The 19,198-nt window shown below is 45.2% G+C and overlaps 1 protein-coding gene across 1 annotated transcript; it reads right to left on the minus strand.

The window, feature by feature from the left end:
- Positions 1 to 305: 305 nt before the first annotated feature.
- On the minus strand, positions 306 to 15,161 carry LOC149339387 (mitochondrial import receptor subunit TOM70-like). The gene is made up of 11 exons (XM_089548158.1): positions 14,899 to 15,161; positions 14,468 to 14,641; positions 14,259 to 14,385; positions 13,309 to 13,418; positions 13,075 to 13,214; positions 11,914 to 12,121; positions 10,444 to 10,617; positions 8,507 to 8,692; positions 6,522 to 6,619; positions 3,142 to 3,264; positions 306 to 1,403 (listed from the first exon to the last, which is right to left on the minus strand). Exons 1-11 carry the CDS (start codon positions 15,139 to 15,141, stop codon positions 1,244 to 1,246), a joined length of 1,743 nt encoding a protein of 580 aa, XP_089404284.1. The 5' UTR covers positions 15,142 to 15,161; the 3' UTR covers positions 306 to 1,243.
- Between the last annotated feature and the right edge of the window lie 4,037 nt (positions 15,162 to 19,198).

The following is a 19,198-nucleotide window of genomic DNA, read 5'->3' on the forward strand; positions in this document are numbered from 1 at the left end:
CAATGCACACTAGCCAGTGGCTGTCTTCTACCGACCTCCCCGAGCTGCAATATTGGGAACAGCCTAGCAACCTTGTTGCTGGCTCTACTGTGCGACAGAAACACCCTGCGTCGCCCTGTTCCCATACCATCAGAGCCTCGCTAGTGAAAATTTCTTTATGTGCACACTGTACACTTTTAAGCTTTGCTCAAATTTTTAGCAACAGGAATATGTAATAGGTCCTCCACACCTGCAGGTAAAGCCCATTTTGAATTATGAGAGCCGTTTTTGCTCCTAGAATGCAATAAAGTGAGTGCACTAGAGAGTGACAAACAAAATCATTTATTTTGTTGCACAGACTAGAAGACATTACACACATCTTGAGGTAAGAAAAAACTCTAATGAAAGTCGAAAACAATATGGAAGGTGTAAAAGGGAGCAGAGAACAAAAGGAGCATTGAAGACATTTCAAAGAAAGAAGTAAAAAGTGGTTCCCCAACATTGTTTTAACGTTGTTCATGAAGGCAACAATTGCATGTTACCTGACGTGATACTGCACTGAATAAGCAACGCTAAATTATGCATATAGGAGAGCAAAATGAAGGCACACACAATGCAGGCAAGCTCCTTACACTTTCTTTAATGCTCCGCTGTGCCTTCACGTTTCACTTAACGTCTTGCATCCCCAATTCTTTGGAACAATGTACTGCTCCAAAACACTCTTTGTTGGTAATGCAGCACGTCACTCAAACACCAAATGTGTATGCCTCATCCAGACAGCTGCAAACCTCAGCTTCTTTTTTCAAAATATCCTAGCTGGCATTGCCAAGGTGTTTTCTAACTCTAGCTCAGTGAAAACAATCGCTGGTCCCTAACTATGTTTACTGCACGCAGGCACCAGACAAAAAAAAAAAAATATAATGGAACACATGCCTCAATCAGGAGTAACACCCGAAGCTGCACCGCTTGGGACTGCCACACCCAAACAATAACACCCTGCCAAAAAGAGAGCCAGGCATGGCACTATTCCTCACCCCTCTAACCCTGGCTGCTATGTGCTACCCATTCCGTGGTACATGATTGCGCGAGTGCCGATGCATCTCGCATAGTTCCGCACGGTGTTTGAGAGCATCAGCACGAGAGAAGGGCATCGTGTGAACAGGCGATCTGGTTCTTTGCGGAGAGGAGCAGAGGATCCTCACTGAACAGTCTGTCCTCCCCACACCTCCTCCAATATGGCAGGCTCTGTGGCTCCAGATGAGTCCTAGCTGAAGCCAGGGTGGACTGCAAAGCCTAGACGTTCAGCCACTCGACCTTGGGCAGCGGCCGCATCGCGCAGGGAAAGCAGGTGGGCCAGCTCAGTTTCCGTCTGGGCAAGTGCTATGGCCTTCTCGAAGAGCTCAAGGCCCTCCTTCAGGTAGCCCCTGCAGACAGATTGCAACCGTACGCTCGTCACATGCTATCAACCGTACAACTGCTGGTTCACATTTTTCTTAAGAGTAGCTGCATGGACAAAATGCACTGCATCTGTAGTACCTTATACAGCAGAATCTTGATACAAAGCTCACGGGGTTGCACAAAATCTCTGTACGCAGAAGTACAAGAAACACACTCATGAAGATCCGTTCACATAAGATTGATGGGATCTATATACAGCTAGACTCATTGCTCGCGGTGAGTGGTGCGACAACAATTGCGGTGTCAGAGATGTGTAACACTTGGTGCCTGGGGGTGTGGTTGCAGCTCGCACATTCGGGTCATCCGTAGTGGCACAGGAGAATGTTTGGAACGCCTGAAGTCCTGCACAATGTACACAGCGCACTTCGGCCAAGGAATTTTACGAATTCGTATCACCCCGAAATTCCTATCAGCCATGACTGTACCACTGAGATTCTACCCTACCTACAACAGTACAGTAGAATCTCGACAGTACAATTCAGGCTGATATGAATTTCGGGATATGTACGCATATGCGGAATTCCCTGACCGAATGCATTGTGTACTGTGGACAGAATATCTGATGTTCCGAACACTCTCCGCATGAGCCGCGACCGCACCCTCTAGTACCACTAAAGTGCTGTCCGCACATCACCCACAATGCAAGCGCCATTCGTGCACTACACATCGCAAGCAGTGAGCGGTGATGCACAACACGCACATCGCAATCACCATTCGCACGGCCGCAAATAAATCCTGTCAGCCGTAAACTGATCTGCGTACTAAATGCGTTTCCAGTTTTTCTGCATATGGATTTTGTTAGCGACCCCATGAGATTTGCGCCATCGAGATTCTACTGGCATACCTTGCGTTGTGCACTGCATGTGCACAATGGATTGAAACTTGGCTGTGTTATCTTTAATGTTATTGCTACCCCAGCAATACTCCAGTTAAAGCACCTACACCAGCGTCCCTCCGCACCTTGATTATTTATTGTGTTTAGTTTTTACTATACATGCTACCAAACGGATGTCACAGACAAATTTTTTTGCTGAACAAATATGGCAAGTTTAATGCAAAGTTCACTTTCGTTTCTCAGAGTCACTCCTTAAAACCTCCAAAATGCCATGACCGATTTCCTAATGCTTAAAAACAATCTACACAGCCAAGCACTCTTCCACTAAAGTGCCATCTAGATTCTGGGCAACGATGACCTGTTTTGAAGCCTTTCAGAGGCTACATTCGCAACTGTGTACATAGGAGGGTAACTTTGCACACAAATGTGTGCCCTGCAGCTTTTTCCAAGTGCACCACTACCCTTAGTTTCTGATGAATTTACACCCCATATCACAACTGGGGTGCATTTTTAATATTAACATCTACAAAATCTTTAATTTGTTCAAATCATAACTGCCTTAATAAGATAGTTTTTTAGGGGTATCTAACATCACATGCAGCTTCACAAAAAATAAAGAAGAGACGGCATGATGCCTCGAGCACTGATCTGACAAATCCTACTAATTCCAGCATTACAATTTCCAAGTAATGAGGCATTTGGTTCACAATTGTGGGCATGCCTGTGAAAAATTATTATACTATGGAGTTTTGCATAGCAAACCTAACAGGCCCTGCATACAAGGCAGAATTTTTGTTTGTACAGAAACAGCAGCACCTGAAGGGGATAATGGCCATGTTAGCATCAAGTGGTTGAACAAGCGCTCTCACCTCTGCACCTGGATGGATCCAAGTGTCTCATAAGCAAACTGGCACTTGTCATCCATGGTGATAGCCTTGTTCATTAACTCCACTGCCTTGTCGGAGTCCTGCCTCCACTGCAGGTACAGAATGCTGCAAGCACAATTGAACGACAGCCTGAACAAATCGGCCTCCACAAAACCATTTGCATGGCTACCAAAAGTTTGAGCTGAATCTTCCAAAACGGCAATAAGGGCTGCTGTTATGTCTTGAGATCTGTCGTGTTTCCCCAAAAGATGCAAAAAAAAAAAAAAAAATCTTTTACACAAAAGCTACGCCCTTTGCCTTTTGACAACTGAAGTGCCAGACCATCATTTATTTGAATGGAATGAAATGTGAACACTTCTGACTTGAATCTGATACACATGTTCTATTCAGACTTCACAGCTAATGCTTTCTGCAATTACAATGTCTGAAAACATGATGAAAAATTTTCAGCGCACAATACAGTGAAAGCCAGCAGGTCTATAAAGAAGTTCCTGCTTTGCAAAGGTAAAACAAAACATCCAAGAAACTTCCAACTGCAAGGGTGGCTACTTTTAGCGAAAAAGCAAACTATTAGGCAACAGTCAAGGACCAAGTTCAGTTTGGAAGGGGCTATTTTGGAGCAGAGTATAAAGATCTTTATGAAACACTTTCCTTTAAGGTTGTTGCAGGGAACAAGTGCACAAGCTAATTCTGCAGGATGGCCGAATTTTGCCCATAAAGAGAGCTGAGATTCTTTCGGAGCCAAAAATAATGTAAGGGTAAGGGTTACATTATAAAGAAGTCGCAAAGCGTGAGAGCTTTCAATCAACTTGATGCCCAGTACCGTATTTACTCGCATAATAGGCGCACTTTTTTCCCAGAAAATCTGGCTCAAAGTTCGGGGTGCGCCTATTACGCGGGGTAAAATTTCCGGAAATTTTTCGACTCGCAAAATTGAACATACCGCATAAACGCACTCGTGTACGGGCCGCACCCCGTTTTCCCGAAGAAAATATCTAAAAAAAAACGTGTAAGGGCCGCACCGAAACTTTCCACGACCCACGCGGGAATTGCCTTTGAAATGCACGCGTCGAGGCCTCCGCGATCAGCTCCGGAGCTTCCAGACGCCGCCCACGAAGGGCGCCCAAGGACAAGCTTATCATCGTCATCAATGTTTTCTTCCGCCGCGAGCGTTCACTATCCATATCGCCATCAGCATCACCAGCTCGTTTTTTTTTTTTTTTTTGCTATCAAGTGCCGGGATCAGCGGTAGCTCGTAGTTCATCGTGGTTTATGGCTTTGCCGCCGAGCGTTGCTGTTTTAGCTCGACGGGCAAGCACCTTAATAGCTACACGGCTGGGAGTTTGCTCTCGAACACGGCAAGCGTGCGGCAGGTCGGAAACTCGACGTGGCCGAGAAGTGCGGCAGTTGCGTCTGTGGCGTGCCTAAATTTTCGTACGCGACTCCAGGCGCCGAGGTTTTCGTGGGCCTAAGTCGGGAATGTTTCCGGCTAGAGATGAATCTTTCCAAACAGACGTTTAAAGTGAGCATCCCTGAAAACTGTGTGCGGCTGTTCTACACGATGTCGTTGTACGTGCTGTGGGTCCGCAGCAGCACTAGTGTGGACCAGTAGTCAGTTCAGCAAAAACTTTGTTAAAATAAAGATTGGGGGTGGGGGCGGCGAGGCGTCGGCTTGCAATCGTGTAAATACAGTATTGATCACAGCGGCAAGTTCGGGGTGCGCCTATTATGCGCGGAAATAAAAAAATCTGATTTTTCGCGACCAAACTAGGGGTGCGCCTATTATGCGAGTGCGCCTATTATGCGAGTAAATACGGTATATGCAGTTTGTTGCTGCAAATTGTAAAAATAAATCGGAACTTGTATTTAGCTGATGGCTCAAAATGAAAGAGCAACCAACAGATCGAAAGCTCGGAGTCTGAAAGGGTCCACATTCCAAGAAGTTGAAACTTGGGCTCTGTGGTTAAGGGGGGACACTGGTCTTTGAGAGCAAAAAGTGACCAAAAAATCAATTTTCAAAAAATGACATTTGTGGAACCAGCTATTATTTTCCAAGTGTACCAATTTTTCCCTTCAAGAAATCAATATTTTGACCATAATATTAAATTCAGATCATCGTGTGAGCTGAATTTATGCAGCAGCAGACAATTTAATGGCATGAAAATTTTGGAGATCTGGCTGTCTTAGTATGTCGATATCTCAACATCTAGGACAAATAGAGATGTCATATTATTTGCTAAGGGAAGCTGAAGGCACAGTGTGTGCAATAATCGAAGCAGATTTGTTTAATTGCCCTTCAAAAATTTATAATTTTTCAAAGTTCATCGATGCATTACATTCACACCTTGAACATTGATATTCCAAGTGCTGTGAAATTACTAATGAGGGTAAAACTGAAAAATGGTTTCGATTATTGCACTCTTTAATCACCATACTATGTAGCTGTAGACTGAAAATGATTTTTTATTGAGCAGTTTTTTTTGCACCGAGTTACTAATGAATGACTAATTAAACTTAATTATCTTGGAAACAGACTAATTTATGAGAAAGGTAATTTCATTGTTGAAATCGGTATAAAAAACTGAGCAAGGTGGTACAGTTTCATTAGGATTGGACTAAAAATAAGGAAAATAGGTCTAAGACCAGTGTCCCCCCTTAACCAGCAAGTACCATGGCTCCCCATTTTGGCACAAGAAAAGAATAACTCCAGTGAACAGCCTAGATGATCGGATAAGGTGTGGTACAAGGTGTAGTTATAAGCTTTTAGCTGCTGCTGCTGCCACTCCTGGATGGTCAGAAGAGACAAGTCAAAGCCACTGGTGTACAAAACAACTGGCTGAAGGAGTTCCTTGAGATCAAAACATCAATAAGCATTACTATCATTTCAAAGCTAAAACTGACCACAATACATTTACTTACCAAACCTTGCTGTTTTGGGCTAACGAGCTTTTGAAAATTTGTAACAGCTGAAAGAAGCCAAATTTTTTACTTTATATGCCATCCAAGAAACAACTTTATTCCCTTGTTGATTTTTATGAGAGCAGCTTCACTGTAAATGATCAACGTAACAATGTACAAGGACAGTGTACCAGCATGAAGAACTTATGGAGTGAACTGCCTGCTACAGCCTAACAACAGGCCTCCCCAAAGAGAGTTCCACTGATGCCTTGGGTTTCTTTTGCAATGTACTATACTAAGCCAGAATTCAATGGAGCCACCTTGAAACTGGCTCAGAATTCAGAAGTCCATAGCACTAACTTTCCAATGCTTAGCTATGCTTTGGTTGATATTATCTCTCCTGTACGCTAAAGCCACGTCTGAAGTCTGTGTACGCATAACATGGCGCACACTCGCACACTCACCCAAGATGGACAGAAACATTCGGGTCCGTTGGATCTGCCTTCTCAGCCTTGAGGAAGAACTCTTCGGCCTTTTCAAATTCTTTCATCTCTGAGAGCAGCTGTGTGGACAGTGTGAAACAACATAAACCATAAGTGCAACAGAATTGACAAGCATGATAGTGAAACACTCAAACACTAAAGATAGGACAGAAGTCATAGGCCCTGATCTGGCCAGCAATGTAGGGTTTGTCATGATCATCGAAATAAATCATCTATAGTCAGATACAACTCAAGTCTGCATCGAAACTATGCCCATATCAGGACCACCGGACTGAATTCCTCCATGACAAAGTAGACTGTCATTAAATCTTTTCTTGCAATCTAAACAAGAAGCTAATCACGAGAAGAAATGATAAGCTCAGTAATTTTGATGCCTCTGGCTTGTTTGATTCAGTCAAACATCAAAAACTAATTTTGTTCACCACTGTGATTGGTCAGTGGAGTAGTAACACAGGACGCCGTGAACCGCGGCCCTGTGTTACCAAATGCAGTTTTTTTTTTTAAGTTGTATCCTTCGATTAAGCTAACAATGTTTTAAAATGCCCAGACCATGCACTGCGAAGGCAAGTCAGAACTGGCACAAATAGGGCCAGTAACGTAGAACACGGCTTGCAGAGGATGGCAAACAAGAGGATCGAGTATAAAAATGGAGATGACTCGCAGGTCAACAGCACAAGCCTCATCTGAGAAAATTATAGAAGAGTACCGTATTTACACGATTGTAAGTCGACCCATTTTTCAAAATTTGAAAATCCGAAGTGGGGGGGTCGACTTACAATCGAAACCAAAGCATCACACTATAAATAAAGGCGAGACAAACGAGACAAGCGTGGTTGCATTTTTTGCTGCGCGGCTCCGTCGCATCGTTCTTGCCTTGAGCAGCTATTGCAACGCGCAGAACCGGCATCCCCGCCCCGCGCGAGGCGGCCCGCTGATGGTGGCTGTCGATAAGCAGCAAACCAGCACCAACCCACTCCCCACACGTGGCCGCAGATTGCGTATGCTGATAAGCGGCGGCGGCCCGATAACGCCTTCGCGTTCTACTCTTTTTTTTTGTTTACTTTCAACCGCGCACTCGGCGCCGAAGGGAGCGTCGGTAGTTGATGGAAGGGCTGCTGTTCCAATCGTGGCGGCACCCCCCTCCGAACCGCAGCGGCACCAGGGAGTGTCGGTAGCCGACGGAAGAGCCGACGCCGCTCGCGCGTAATTCCTCTGTGGCTCTGACGCATTCGACTACTGCCGGCCGCGTTTCACAAGTTTTTAATGTAGTGCTTCGTCATTCGTCATTTGTGCTCCAGGTCTGATAAGCGACCGGCGCTCGTTCGCGGCTACATTCAAGATGTCTGTCATTCTTTATGCCGAAGAAACGAAACTGCGCGCCGGGCCGCAAGTTCGACCTTCGCACTGAGTGATACCGGAGTGGCAGCTACAACGAGGCAAAATTTTCAGCTGTTCCTCGCGATGTCATGATGTGGCTTTTTGCGAAGTGCAGGATTTCACTGCATGACGATGTTAGAACGACGAGCTGTGGGACTGCAGCAGCGATGACGACATGACGACGGCAGCGCTAGCGAGGACGATGGCGCAAGTGTGGACGAGTAGCCCAGTGACTAAGACATTTTTGTTTTGGAATGTGCCCACGGGCACTCCCGCGTGCGGCAGCCGATAGCGGCTGGTGATCAGCGGAGGCCACAGGATAGTACTGTCGCGTTCTAGTTCTACTAATAAAGGCCAAGTTTAAATGACCTCAAGTTTTTTTTTTTTTTTCACAATTGTGATGTGGGGGGGTCGACTTACATTCGAGTCGACTTACAATCGTGTAAATACGGTAAGTTAGCACTTGTTGATACCACTTGGCGGCCAAAGTTACCCATTTAAACATGGACCTGTATGCAGCTCAAGTGGGCACAGTACAGGAGGGGAGAAGAAAGCGGTGTGCACCCAACCTGAGCATGAAGGAAGTAACATTCAGGGCAGTTGGGGAACCGCTTCTGCACTTCCTGGAAGCTGGAAAGCGCCTCCTGCTGCTGTTGGCTGTCCTTCGTGGCCAATCCACACCTGTACTGCACGTAACAGCGCTGGGCAGCAGCCGATGGGAAGTCGGGACGCAGCTGCACGCTCCGCTCCATGTCCTGGGGGCCACAAGACCAAGACGGGCAGTCAGAAATGCAGACACACATAGTAGCAGCAGTCTGCTGACTGGCATGGCTTGTCGCAGTCCACTGCAGCTTGCCCTTTCTGTAGTGCACCCTGGTTCTCAACCGTGCCAGAGAAATTTCAGTGGTGAAGCTTGCATAAAAAAACAATCATCATCATCAGCCTGACTACACCCACTGCAGGGCAAAGGCCTCTCCCATGTCTCTCCAATTATTAACCCTGTCCTTTGCCAGTTGCCGCCACTGTATTCCCGCAAACTTCTTAATCGCATCTGCCCACCTAACTTTCTGCCATCCCCTCCTATAAAAAAAAAACTGGTCTATCTTGTGGCTTGGAGCATTTATATATACAGCAAACTCCCATTCCAAATAATTCTCAGAGAAGACGAATAATGTAACAACATTTGGTTGTTTTCTTATAGACTCATTTGTCAAAAAAATTGTCAAATTGCTTCGCATGTCCTTCAGTTGCGACAAACTTTCGCAACGACCGCAAACAACAGTGACTTGTCAATGGGACTCGCGGAGCATCCGCACAGCACTCTCGAGGCAAGCAAATAAAGGAACGCTTTCCCACACATTTGAACGAATGTGTGGGGAGGTGTCGTTTCTTGCGGGTGTGTGGTAGGCAGGGCCCCATATACATGCCTGCACATGGCAGAGGATCTCTGCACTGCTCCTGCTGGATATAAAGGTGCATAGGCGCAGAGTACACCGCCTCATCGACTCTAGGCTTAAGCAGTTTTTCAACTGACAAAGCATCACAACACGAATTTTTGTAACGCAGGCTAGATATCGGTGACGAGCACAGCGTCATGTACACGCCACCTACAATGATGTCAGCTAGTTTCGTGCCCTCATTATTGAGCTCACTTTGTGCAAAGAGTGCATTTACTGCATTATGCAATTATCTTCTCATTGTAATGTCATTTTATTCATTGCTCTCATGTAACAGATAGTACCTACAGTGAAATCTCGTTAATTTGAATGGCATCGGACTGGAGAAAAATGTCTGAATTAACTGAATGTCAAATTATCTGGTTGGGGGGGTGGGGGGCATGTAGTGGCTTTCCTCAACAAACCTTTACTCCTTAAAAAAATCTGCAATCATTGAATGCTTCGCGCGAGAAATTTGAGTGACAATAATTATTTTTTTCTGTTTTGCCAAATGGTGCAGTGCATGCTGAACCAACACACTCTAGGACAGGATATCAATAGCCTCTGCAGGGTGCACACACCTCACAAAATGAAAAGCACACAACGATATGAAATGATTATAGGCTCCGCGATGGCACAAAGAAACTCGACAGCACAGTGGCTCCATTTTTAAAAAATTGTGATGCAGACCTAACTGTACTGCCAAGAAATTGTACTGCCAAGTTCATCCCCTCTGCGGGCTTAATACACAAAGCAGCCCATTTCTACCATGCTTGAATAAGAAACGTTTGCCCATGTTGAGTGAGGTACAAAATTCCTCCATGCATAAAAATTGTTATGTGCACACTATAATGCACAATCAGACCCACAACACTGAAAGTGGAATCTCATTTGGAACCCTCAGACCTCTATAAAAAGACTAAACAAGTGCAAAGGACATGACCGCTCGTGTTGTATATCTTTTTTGTCCCGTCCTTTGCACTAATTGAGTCATGGAAAACCAACTAGCCCAGCTTCATGCTCTGTAAAAAAGAACTGAGACCAACATGCAAACAAAAAGCAAGACGTGCCTTGAGTGTGTCTTCTAGCCTGTCCAGCAGCAACAACACCTGGCCTCTGTGCAAAAACACATCAGCGTTGCTAGGGTCCAGCTGAGCGGCCTGCTCAAAGTCCTGAAGTGCTTCCTCCAGTTGTTCAGCGTGAACTTTCAGCGTCCCCAGCTTGATGAGAGCATTCACACGAACCTGCAAGAGAGAAAAAAAAAAAGATAGTAAGCATGGCAGGCAGCTTACCCTGACCACTCACCAATGAAGAGTCCTGAATGGTACTATTTATTTTTTTTTCTGCAATATATATAAGAAAGCTGAATATGTTGAACTATGCATGTTATTCAAAGTTTGAGTAACGTACAGAGAAGACAATGTTCATTACTATGAAGAAATTATCAGCACCTCTCTTAAAGGGACCACGAAATGATTACCGAGGCTAGGAAAAGCATGAGTGATCGGCATTCCATCACTCGTCACCGCACCACAAATATTTTTAAGCTACCTTCAAGCAGTGCATTTGGTGCTCAGTCAGTTGTACATCACCTGTTTTTACCCAATATTCTTTTTTTTTTTTTAAATGCAGCTGTGACGTGCTCAACTACCAGGCAGGTACACTGTCTAAGATAATATCAGGAGCCATTCTGACATACTGCTGTCACATAGGCACTTCAAATCCGGATTGAAGTTCTCAGCACGCACGATATGCGGCACTGCTTGATGTTCCCACCTGATCGCTACAGATGAGTTGGCCTGCTTAATGACAGGTGGCGCTGCATGCACATGTAAAATCGGTGGCAAAGGAATGGGTTTGTAATCAAGAAGTAAACCAGAGCACTATCAGAAGTGCTTTAACTGTTTGCTCAGGAGATTTTTCATCAGATGAGAATCCGCTGGCTGTGACGAAGCCATAGCAGGTCCCACCACAAACGCATGCAAAACACCACACTACTGGCCCACGAGCGTGGTCGCGGCATTTGCTGCCCATGCAGGCATGTGGTGGTGATGTACCTATATGCGAAATATCAAGCTGTACTAAATAAATCAAAATTAATTTAAAATTTTACTGCTATTGTAGAATATCTTACTGTATGTTTCATTTTTAGTTTCCGCTTCATTGTTTCCCGAGCACAGTGGTAGCAACCCTCAACCAAAATCAAAGCATTCAAATGATAATCAGCTTGGGGTTGAGCAGGACTGGGCTCGATCGAGATTGGATTGGCCGTGTAGCATCGAATCTACACAGAGTGCAATACTGATCGACTCGATCATGGTCAAAAGTGCCCGTGCGATAGCGGGTAGTACTAATTCCATGAATGATCACAAGGACTGAAAACAGCACGGGAAAATACCGAAGGCTGTCAGGACTGCCATAACTGAAATCACAATTACAGCTACGTTGCTAGAAGGAAACAACTACTGCCTGCAGTTACTTTGCTGCGCGGATGTGTTGCGCATTCATCCAGTTCTGACAAGCTCTATTTGAAGTCCTACCTTGACATCCACATTGTCCATGGAGAGTAGCCGGTTGAGGTCATCTAGCGTAGCTTGTGCCAGCCCCTGCAGCATGTGCAGTGTGCCTCGCAGCAGGAGAGCTTCCGGCACTGCTTCTCCTTCGCTGTCCACCTCCGCGTTGCAGTGGGGGATCACATCTTCGTACTGCTCGCGGGCCAAGCACTCCACGGCCAGTGCATATCCGGTTCTGCCAGCAACCCAATATACTGGTCAGTGCCCATGTGGTAACATATGGCAGGCAAGATGTATTCGTTTACGGCCAAGTTTTGTAATGAGGCGAGTAGGTCATGCAAACACACCACGGAAAGCAGGCTGTTGGTTGCACAGCATGTCATTGCTTTTAGTGTACTGCATGAGGGCTTTCTGAGCTAGTCTTTACGTTATCCAGGCAAGATGGTCACAGAAGTAATGATTTGTTCCCTTTTATGCCTTTTCACTCAGTTTCATTACATGTTCTACCTCCCAATTTATTGAGTTAGTATAGTACATTACACAATTTGACTGCTGCCCAATAGTAAACACCCCGCTTCCATACAAAAGCAAAATTATTAGAGTTCTCTACCCACACAGGTGGCTATGAGATAAGACACTTCGCAATAATTATGGATGCATACTGTACTGAAGGAAAAAACAAATCAGCAGCACAAATGAGTGAACCACACACTGCAATACATTTAATGTGTTGTAAACTGATTTACTATGAATAACCTTACCCCTTGGTACTCACTTTCAACTTTAGTACAGGTAATGCTGGCTGCAAGATCCAGTGGCCAGAAAATGCTTATGTTGCATTAGTTTAAATCAATGCCAAAATAAGTAAATGTACAAATTCAGTGCCTGTTCCCTGATCAGTAGGATTGGAATGTTGGCACTAATCCAGTATTTAAGCTAATTTGAAGAGATAGTGCATGGTTTTGATCGATCAAATCTTCCTCATTGCCTTCCAGTTTAATGTTTACTTTCAAGCTATGTAAGTGCTTTCTAACCACCATGCCTACAACAAAGTAGTTAGTTCTAGGTACAACAGAATAGCATAAACCTAACACGGAACCAAGACTGAATTCTCTAGTTGATAAGACCAGTTATAAAAGCAGTTTTTTTGTTCGTTTCCACCAAAAGTATGCTTTGGGCGAAGCTCACCTTGGTTTATCTACGTCACCACCCTTGGGAAACGGCCTGTCTTCACGACACGCCTGAACGGCCTGAATGATGGGGTCTTCGCAGAAAGACACAAAGTAATTTCGAATGAAGTGCTTCGATGGCAGTGATGGCTTTCGATTCTAAAAAAAAAAGACCATTGTTGAGAATGGGGCCACTGGATGAAAGAAGTAAGCACATATCATAAAACGCTCCACATGTACACAAAAAGGTTACCTTGATGTGTTCCTTGGCACTTGCTTTCCCAATCTTCTTTAGCACCCTGTCGGTTACAAGCAGAGAGTTCTGGTTCTGGAATCCCTCCAGTATACATACTGCTGTGATGTCTGTGGAGAACAAAATTAATCTCAAAACCATGCCCCGTACATGCATCACCTTAAATGAGTGTATAATGCATTTATTCAGACCTTTCATAAGGAATCAAAGGTTTCTTTGCCTACTACACAGCATAAGCATAAATTAATAACTTCTTCCATTGGGTGATATACTAGTCCTTGTGTGTATTGTCCTGTGTGTGTATTTTAACGCTAGTAATATGTCGCAGTCTGTAGATCAAAAGCACCAACTAGCCCAACTTTATTCTTTAATATACTAGCAAGGACCAGAGAACAGCAAATTGTGTTTGCAAGCTCTGAGGTCGAAAGGATGCCGGTGCAGACAATAAAAATATACAGAAAGAGAAGGACATATAGTTTTGCAAATTCTTTGGTGTAACTATGGTCTATCACGCTGAAACTCTGAGAACAGGAACTAGACGCCTTTCATGTGTATATGCAAGGATTTTAGATTGCTATTAAAAGCAGGCAATGAGAAGTATTATGGAGAAGAAATTTATACTGTTTGCATGTCAAACCTGCATTTTCATTTGCCTTTTCTGCAAAAGTGTGACCATTACAGTCAAAGACTACCTAAAAAAAAAAGTTGAGCCTTACAACTGTGGTTTTTCCCTTATGCCTGACTTGATGCTTTGACAGCTACAGAAGACGCCTAAAGTGCAGCACAGGGGTCAGTTAGGGGTTGACAAAAGCGTTAAGATATGTCAGCACAAAAGTGTAAAAAATCAATACAACTACACAATGCACACTTCCCCGTTGTATTCTTTTTTTCATTCCTTTACCCAAAATAAACATTTTTTTTTCTTTATTTTCACGAGGTACGGTGCTCACCTTCCAGACATTTCTTCAGTTCGTCCACAAACTCGTAAGCCTTTGCTCTTCGGTGAAGCGCTTTGATGTATAGCTTGTTCAGTTCTATAGCTTTGGTACAGTCGGTAATAACTTCCGTGTAGTTTTTCTGCGCAACAAATGAACAATACTCAGACACTAGATAAGAACTTGAGCTAGAACTTACGAAGCGAACGTGAGCTAGAGCTTACCAAGTTTTCATAGGCGGCAGCACGATTTTGGTAGAAAGTAGCCAGTTCATTCGTGTTCTGCTGCGGACAAACAGCGATAGCCTCGGTATAACACTCGATGGCTTTATCAAATTTGCCCTCCTTGAAGTACTTGTTGCCCTGGTTCTTGAAAGCCTTCGCTTTTTCAAAAGGGTCCTGCGCAAATACAGAGACGTCCGTCAGTTGTCACAGCGCGTGAAAAGATTAGATGCAAATCACGTCTACCGGCCACGCTGCACAAGCACCGCAGCGCGTGTGGAAAACGGTAACATGAGTGCTCCTGTTACAACCAGGTGTCCCGCCCGCTTTCTGCTTACGGCCGCAAGACGCGGGCTTGCATTGCAACACGGGCACCTGTAGACTGTGGGCAGCTTGCCCGGCGTTGCTAGAGTTGTTTGGCATCGGTTACTCACCCTGACATCGGCGGCACTACGCGAGTGATTAGGTTGAGACTTGTCCGCGGGCTTGGACTCTTTTTCTGCGCCGGTGCCGGGACCCGGTGGTTTCTTCGCCTTGCCGCGCCCCTTTCTGTAGTACCAGTAGGCGAGGCCGGCAGCGACTGGAGTGGCGAAAATCAACGCATACTGCCATTTAGTAAGGCCCGCTTCGGAAGCGGCCTCGCTGCCGGCACTTCTGGCCATCCCACTGGGAGCCATCTTGGTTTGGAATGAGCCTTCAGGAGGTTGCCAAGCGATGACAAAACTTTCGGACGAAGACAGCTCCGAGGCAGCCTAGTGGGCGATGAGTGTTCGAACCGCTCACGACAACAAAATTATGCACATTAAATATTTAATGTTAACAACCATTTCTTGTAATGCAAAGCGTTAAAAGAAATAACCAAAGTAAAGACAAGGGCTCCGAAGAACGCAAAGCCAAGCATAACTGCAAAGTGGTGCAACCACTGATCTCCCCTAGGAGGCTGAATGGCGCATCGGGCGCCCGCATGGGCGCCCGAAAGATATTAACTCTATGCCCGAAAGTGAAAAATATACTGGCCAGTATATTCTAGGCGCTATACCTGAAGTAGGCATTCTTATTCCGGATTTTCAGTTTCAGTTTCGGTTCTCATCTTAGTGTTTTGTCTTTTCGTTGTTCTCGTTTTGTTTTTCTGCGATAATGCCCACCTGTTGCGCCGTCACCTGCACGAAAAGATCAGCAAAGTAAAAGAGAAAGTCTTTTGCATTGCAATGGAACGATACTAGCGGACAAGAGGACGTCGATACACACAACAGGTTCTACGTACGGAGCCTCGTCTGCTCAGCTCTGTGTCATCCCGATGCACGTTCCCGCGCCCTAAGCCTAAATTATACCATCAATGGGCGGTAAATTTAAGAAAGAACAGGTGGAAACTTACACTAGGCAGTCGGCTTTGTCGTGACCACCTTACCAAATTATGTTTCTATCGGACCGAAGCGAGGGCGCGGTTACTATCTGATAAGGTGCCGATTGACGGTGTTCTGGTTCACATCAGCGTTTCCAAAAGGTATGGTACTGCTTTGTCAACGGAGTGTATCAAGTACTGCCATGATTCATGATGCTTGGTGTAGTTGACTTCTAACAGCGGCCCTTGGCGCGGGCATCTACAACAACCAGGACACTAGCTTGGGCATGTTGGTTATTCATTTGTGACGGAACAGCGCAAAACACCGGGACAAGAGACAATTGCTGACTTACAACTGATTTTTATTTCGAAGAAACACTGCTTCTTATACCTTCTTCACCCCCTCAAAAAACATATGCGTCACAACCATATCGTTCAAGCGTCCAAAAAATTACAACATACGACAAATAATCACAGATTTATAATCACATTTTTAACATGTCAAATTCTTTCTTTGTCAAAGCAACAGACGGCGTGCTGACACAATCGTCGCGCAGAATTGCTATCGAAGCTGCCTCGATTACTTCACGGACTAACTGGTCTTTGTGGTTAGCCAAAGCTCTACATTTTTGGAAATCAGGTGCACAACTTGTTGAAGGGCAATAAACAATACATAGGGCAGACTGGCAGGTGCATGAACGAAAGGCTACTAGAACACAAAACTAATTTCGAGCAAGCTTACAGGAACCTGGGAATTCATTGCAGAGATTGCCCTTCAACAAGTTGTGCACCTGATTTCCAAAAATGTAGAGCTTTGGCTAATGACAAAGACCAGTTAGTCCGTGCTATGGTCCGTGAAATAATCGAGGCAGCTTCGATAGCAATTCTGCGCGACGATTGTGTCAGCACGCCGTCTGTTGCTTTGACAAATAAAGAATTTGACATGTTAAAAATGTGATTATAAATCTGTGATTATTTGTCGTATGTTGTAATTTTTTGGACGCTTGAAAGATATGGTTGTGACGCATATGTTTTTTGAGGGGGTGAAGAAGGTATAAGAAGCAGTGTTTCTTCGAAATAAAAATCAGTTGTAAGTCAGCGCTTGTCTCTTGTCCCGGTGTTTTGCGCTGTTCCGTCACAAATCTACAACAAGAAGGTTGATCGACAGTAGTTTACCACGCTGGTCCGCGCATGCGCACGCGCAGCAGGGGATAGATATCGAAGCCCTCTGTCACGTTGGATGATCACGAGTGAACCGACTCTCTCCGTTTAGTTTTTATGACTAGGCTTCAAGGCTATCGCCTGACGCTCCCTCCTGAGTTTTCCTCCATGGCTACAGGCTATAGTCCTGCCCTGTTGCGTGCAACAAAGCTTCACCCTCGCTATTAAAAGGAAGTTTTTGATAAACCAGCACGTCGCGGGCAACTACAAACCTTTATTGAAGTCAGGGTCACCGTAACCGGAAACAAAAGCACTTGCGAACTGTATCGCCGCATGCATCCTACCCTGGAGATGAGGACTGCTGCCCAGAGGTTATTTATTTATTTTATTTCAAGATACCCCTAAAGGCCCTCTTCACGAGGGTATTACACAGGGGGACATATGTATGACGAGGACAAAATCCTCGGTGCCTCGCTTTAATTAGGGCGTCCTACACGGTCCTCCCGATCCCACGCCACACGCACCAGAACTGCACCGAGGCAGGAGAGAAGGGAGAGCCAAGAATTTCGGAAAACGATTAATAGCCAGGCAGAGTGAACGTGGTATACGTGGACACTGGTTGATACGCTGGAAGATAAGCGACCTTATCGCCAGCGTCACCATCAGAGACTGTAAACCTACCGAGGCTAAGGTCGCTGTGGCCCTAGCAGTAGCCATCCACTTATGAGGATAAATGTCCATATCGCTGAGGGAGGGCCACATTATTCCACACCACGTGGGCCTGCCAATGTAAACCCGGCAGTACCTTCACACCAAAGTCCTACATGGCGAAGTGGGAGGCGGCCTTGACCATCATGGTCCTGGAGGACCAGCCTGTGCGGCGGCTGTCTTCGTGGGGATCCTGGACTAGAAGAAGTCCGGAGCGACCCACACTGCTCCCATCGAGACGGCTTCTGAATAAAGTTCCTTCTTCTTTCGGACTGAATATCCCCCTCCCCCCGGAAGACGGGGGGGGGGGGGGGGGGGGAGTGGGGCTCGCCCACTTTGTCTCCAGAGAGGGAACGCACTCCCCCCTCCCCAACCTCCAACTACTTGCATTCGGATCAAATTTCTGTCAAACGCTTTAATTTCAGGATGCTATTAATGTAAAGCACAGTGGGGCTGAGCTAGTTGGCTTCGTAGCCAGTTGTAAAGCATCTGAGAAACCTAAACCGATAATGTCTCCGCAAAAGTCGTTGATTGACGGGTCCTCTTCATGAGCGTCATTAGTAGAATATTTTTAAAAAAATATGCGCAAACGAGGAGTCTAAATCGTTATGAAGTTGACCGTTTCATTTTAAATTTCATATGCAATAACAAATGCACTTTTGAACAGTGAAAAATACAAATATAAACAAGAAGTAAATAAAATTGGATTAATATCTAAATAAAAACAGAATAAATAGACAAATAATTAAACAAACTCGTCCGCCTCTCTAAAAAGAAGTTCCGCAGAAGCTGAATGAGGGCTTTGTTGTTTGCCGTGCTTTTTTTTTTGCAACGATGGAGCTCGATATTCGGGGGGTTAATCCTTGCAGCCCTGTAGAGACACCGTCAGTTCAGCCCATTTCCCAGCACAGGCTATCGCATTATTTTGGGAGAAGCCGATGCCTGCAGGGCCGAAGCCCCAGTTCGGCTACAAGGACGAAGAAAAATTTTACTGCTGATATTTCTGACTATCTGTCTATAAAGGCTCATTTTCACGGAAAAATCGGGTTTAACCCGACTTTTAGAGAATAATTTGTGGTGTTGATCAATGGATATTATTAGTGAATATTCTATCGCTGAAAGATAATTGATTCTAGAGGCCCGTGTGCTGTGCGATGTCATTGCACGTTAAAGAACACCAGGAGGTCGAAATTTCCGGAGCCCTCCACTACGGCGGCCCTCATAGCCTGAGTCGTTTTGGGACGTTAAAACCCAATAAACCAAACCAAACGATTAGAAAAGCAGAAGAAAAAAATCTCTGCCTCTCCCGTAACCGAGAATAGAGTAAGCATGAAATGTTTACGGGCATAACACATTGCTTGTAGATGGTACTAGTCAAAATCTTGAAATGGGTCTAGTGTTCGTTGTCGGCAGGGCATGGGCGAGCAGTCTTCTTCTGTGGCGTATCACTCGCAAAGCCATCGCTTTCCGCAAGACGCTTCCTACCTCTCGTTTTATCAGGCTCCATTGCTCGGCTTAAGCAG

The sequence above is a fragment of the Amblyomma mixtum genome, chromosome 6, assembly GCF_055824585.1.
Source record: "Amblyomma mixtum isolate Tamu chromosome 6, ASM5582458v1, whole genome shotgun sequence".
NCBI classification, from domain to species: domain Eukaryota; kingdom Metazoa; phylum Arthropoda; class Arachnida; order Ixodida; family Ixodidae; genus Amblyomma; species Amblyomma mixtum.

Bases quoted from the DNA above. Each gene is read 5' to 3' on its own strand.
- LOC149339387 (XM_089548158.1), bottom strand. From the start codon at position 15,141: ATGGCTCCCAGTGGGATGGCCAGAAGTGCCGGCAGCGAGGCCGCTTCC. The intron at 14,386-14,467 runs GTAAGCTCTAGC...TTTGTTGCGCAG, and splicing joins CTGCCGCCTATGAAAACTTG to AAAAACTACACGGAAGTTAT. The intron at 10,618-11,913 runs GTAGGACTTCAA...TCTCTCTTGCAG, and splicing joins TGGACAATGTGGATGTCAAG to GTTCGTGTGAATGCTCTCAT.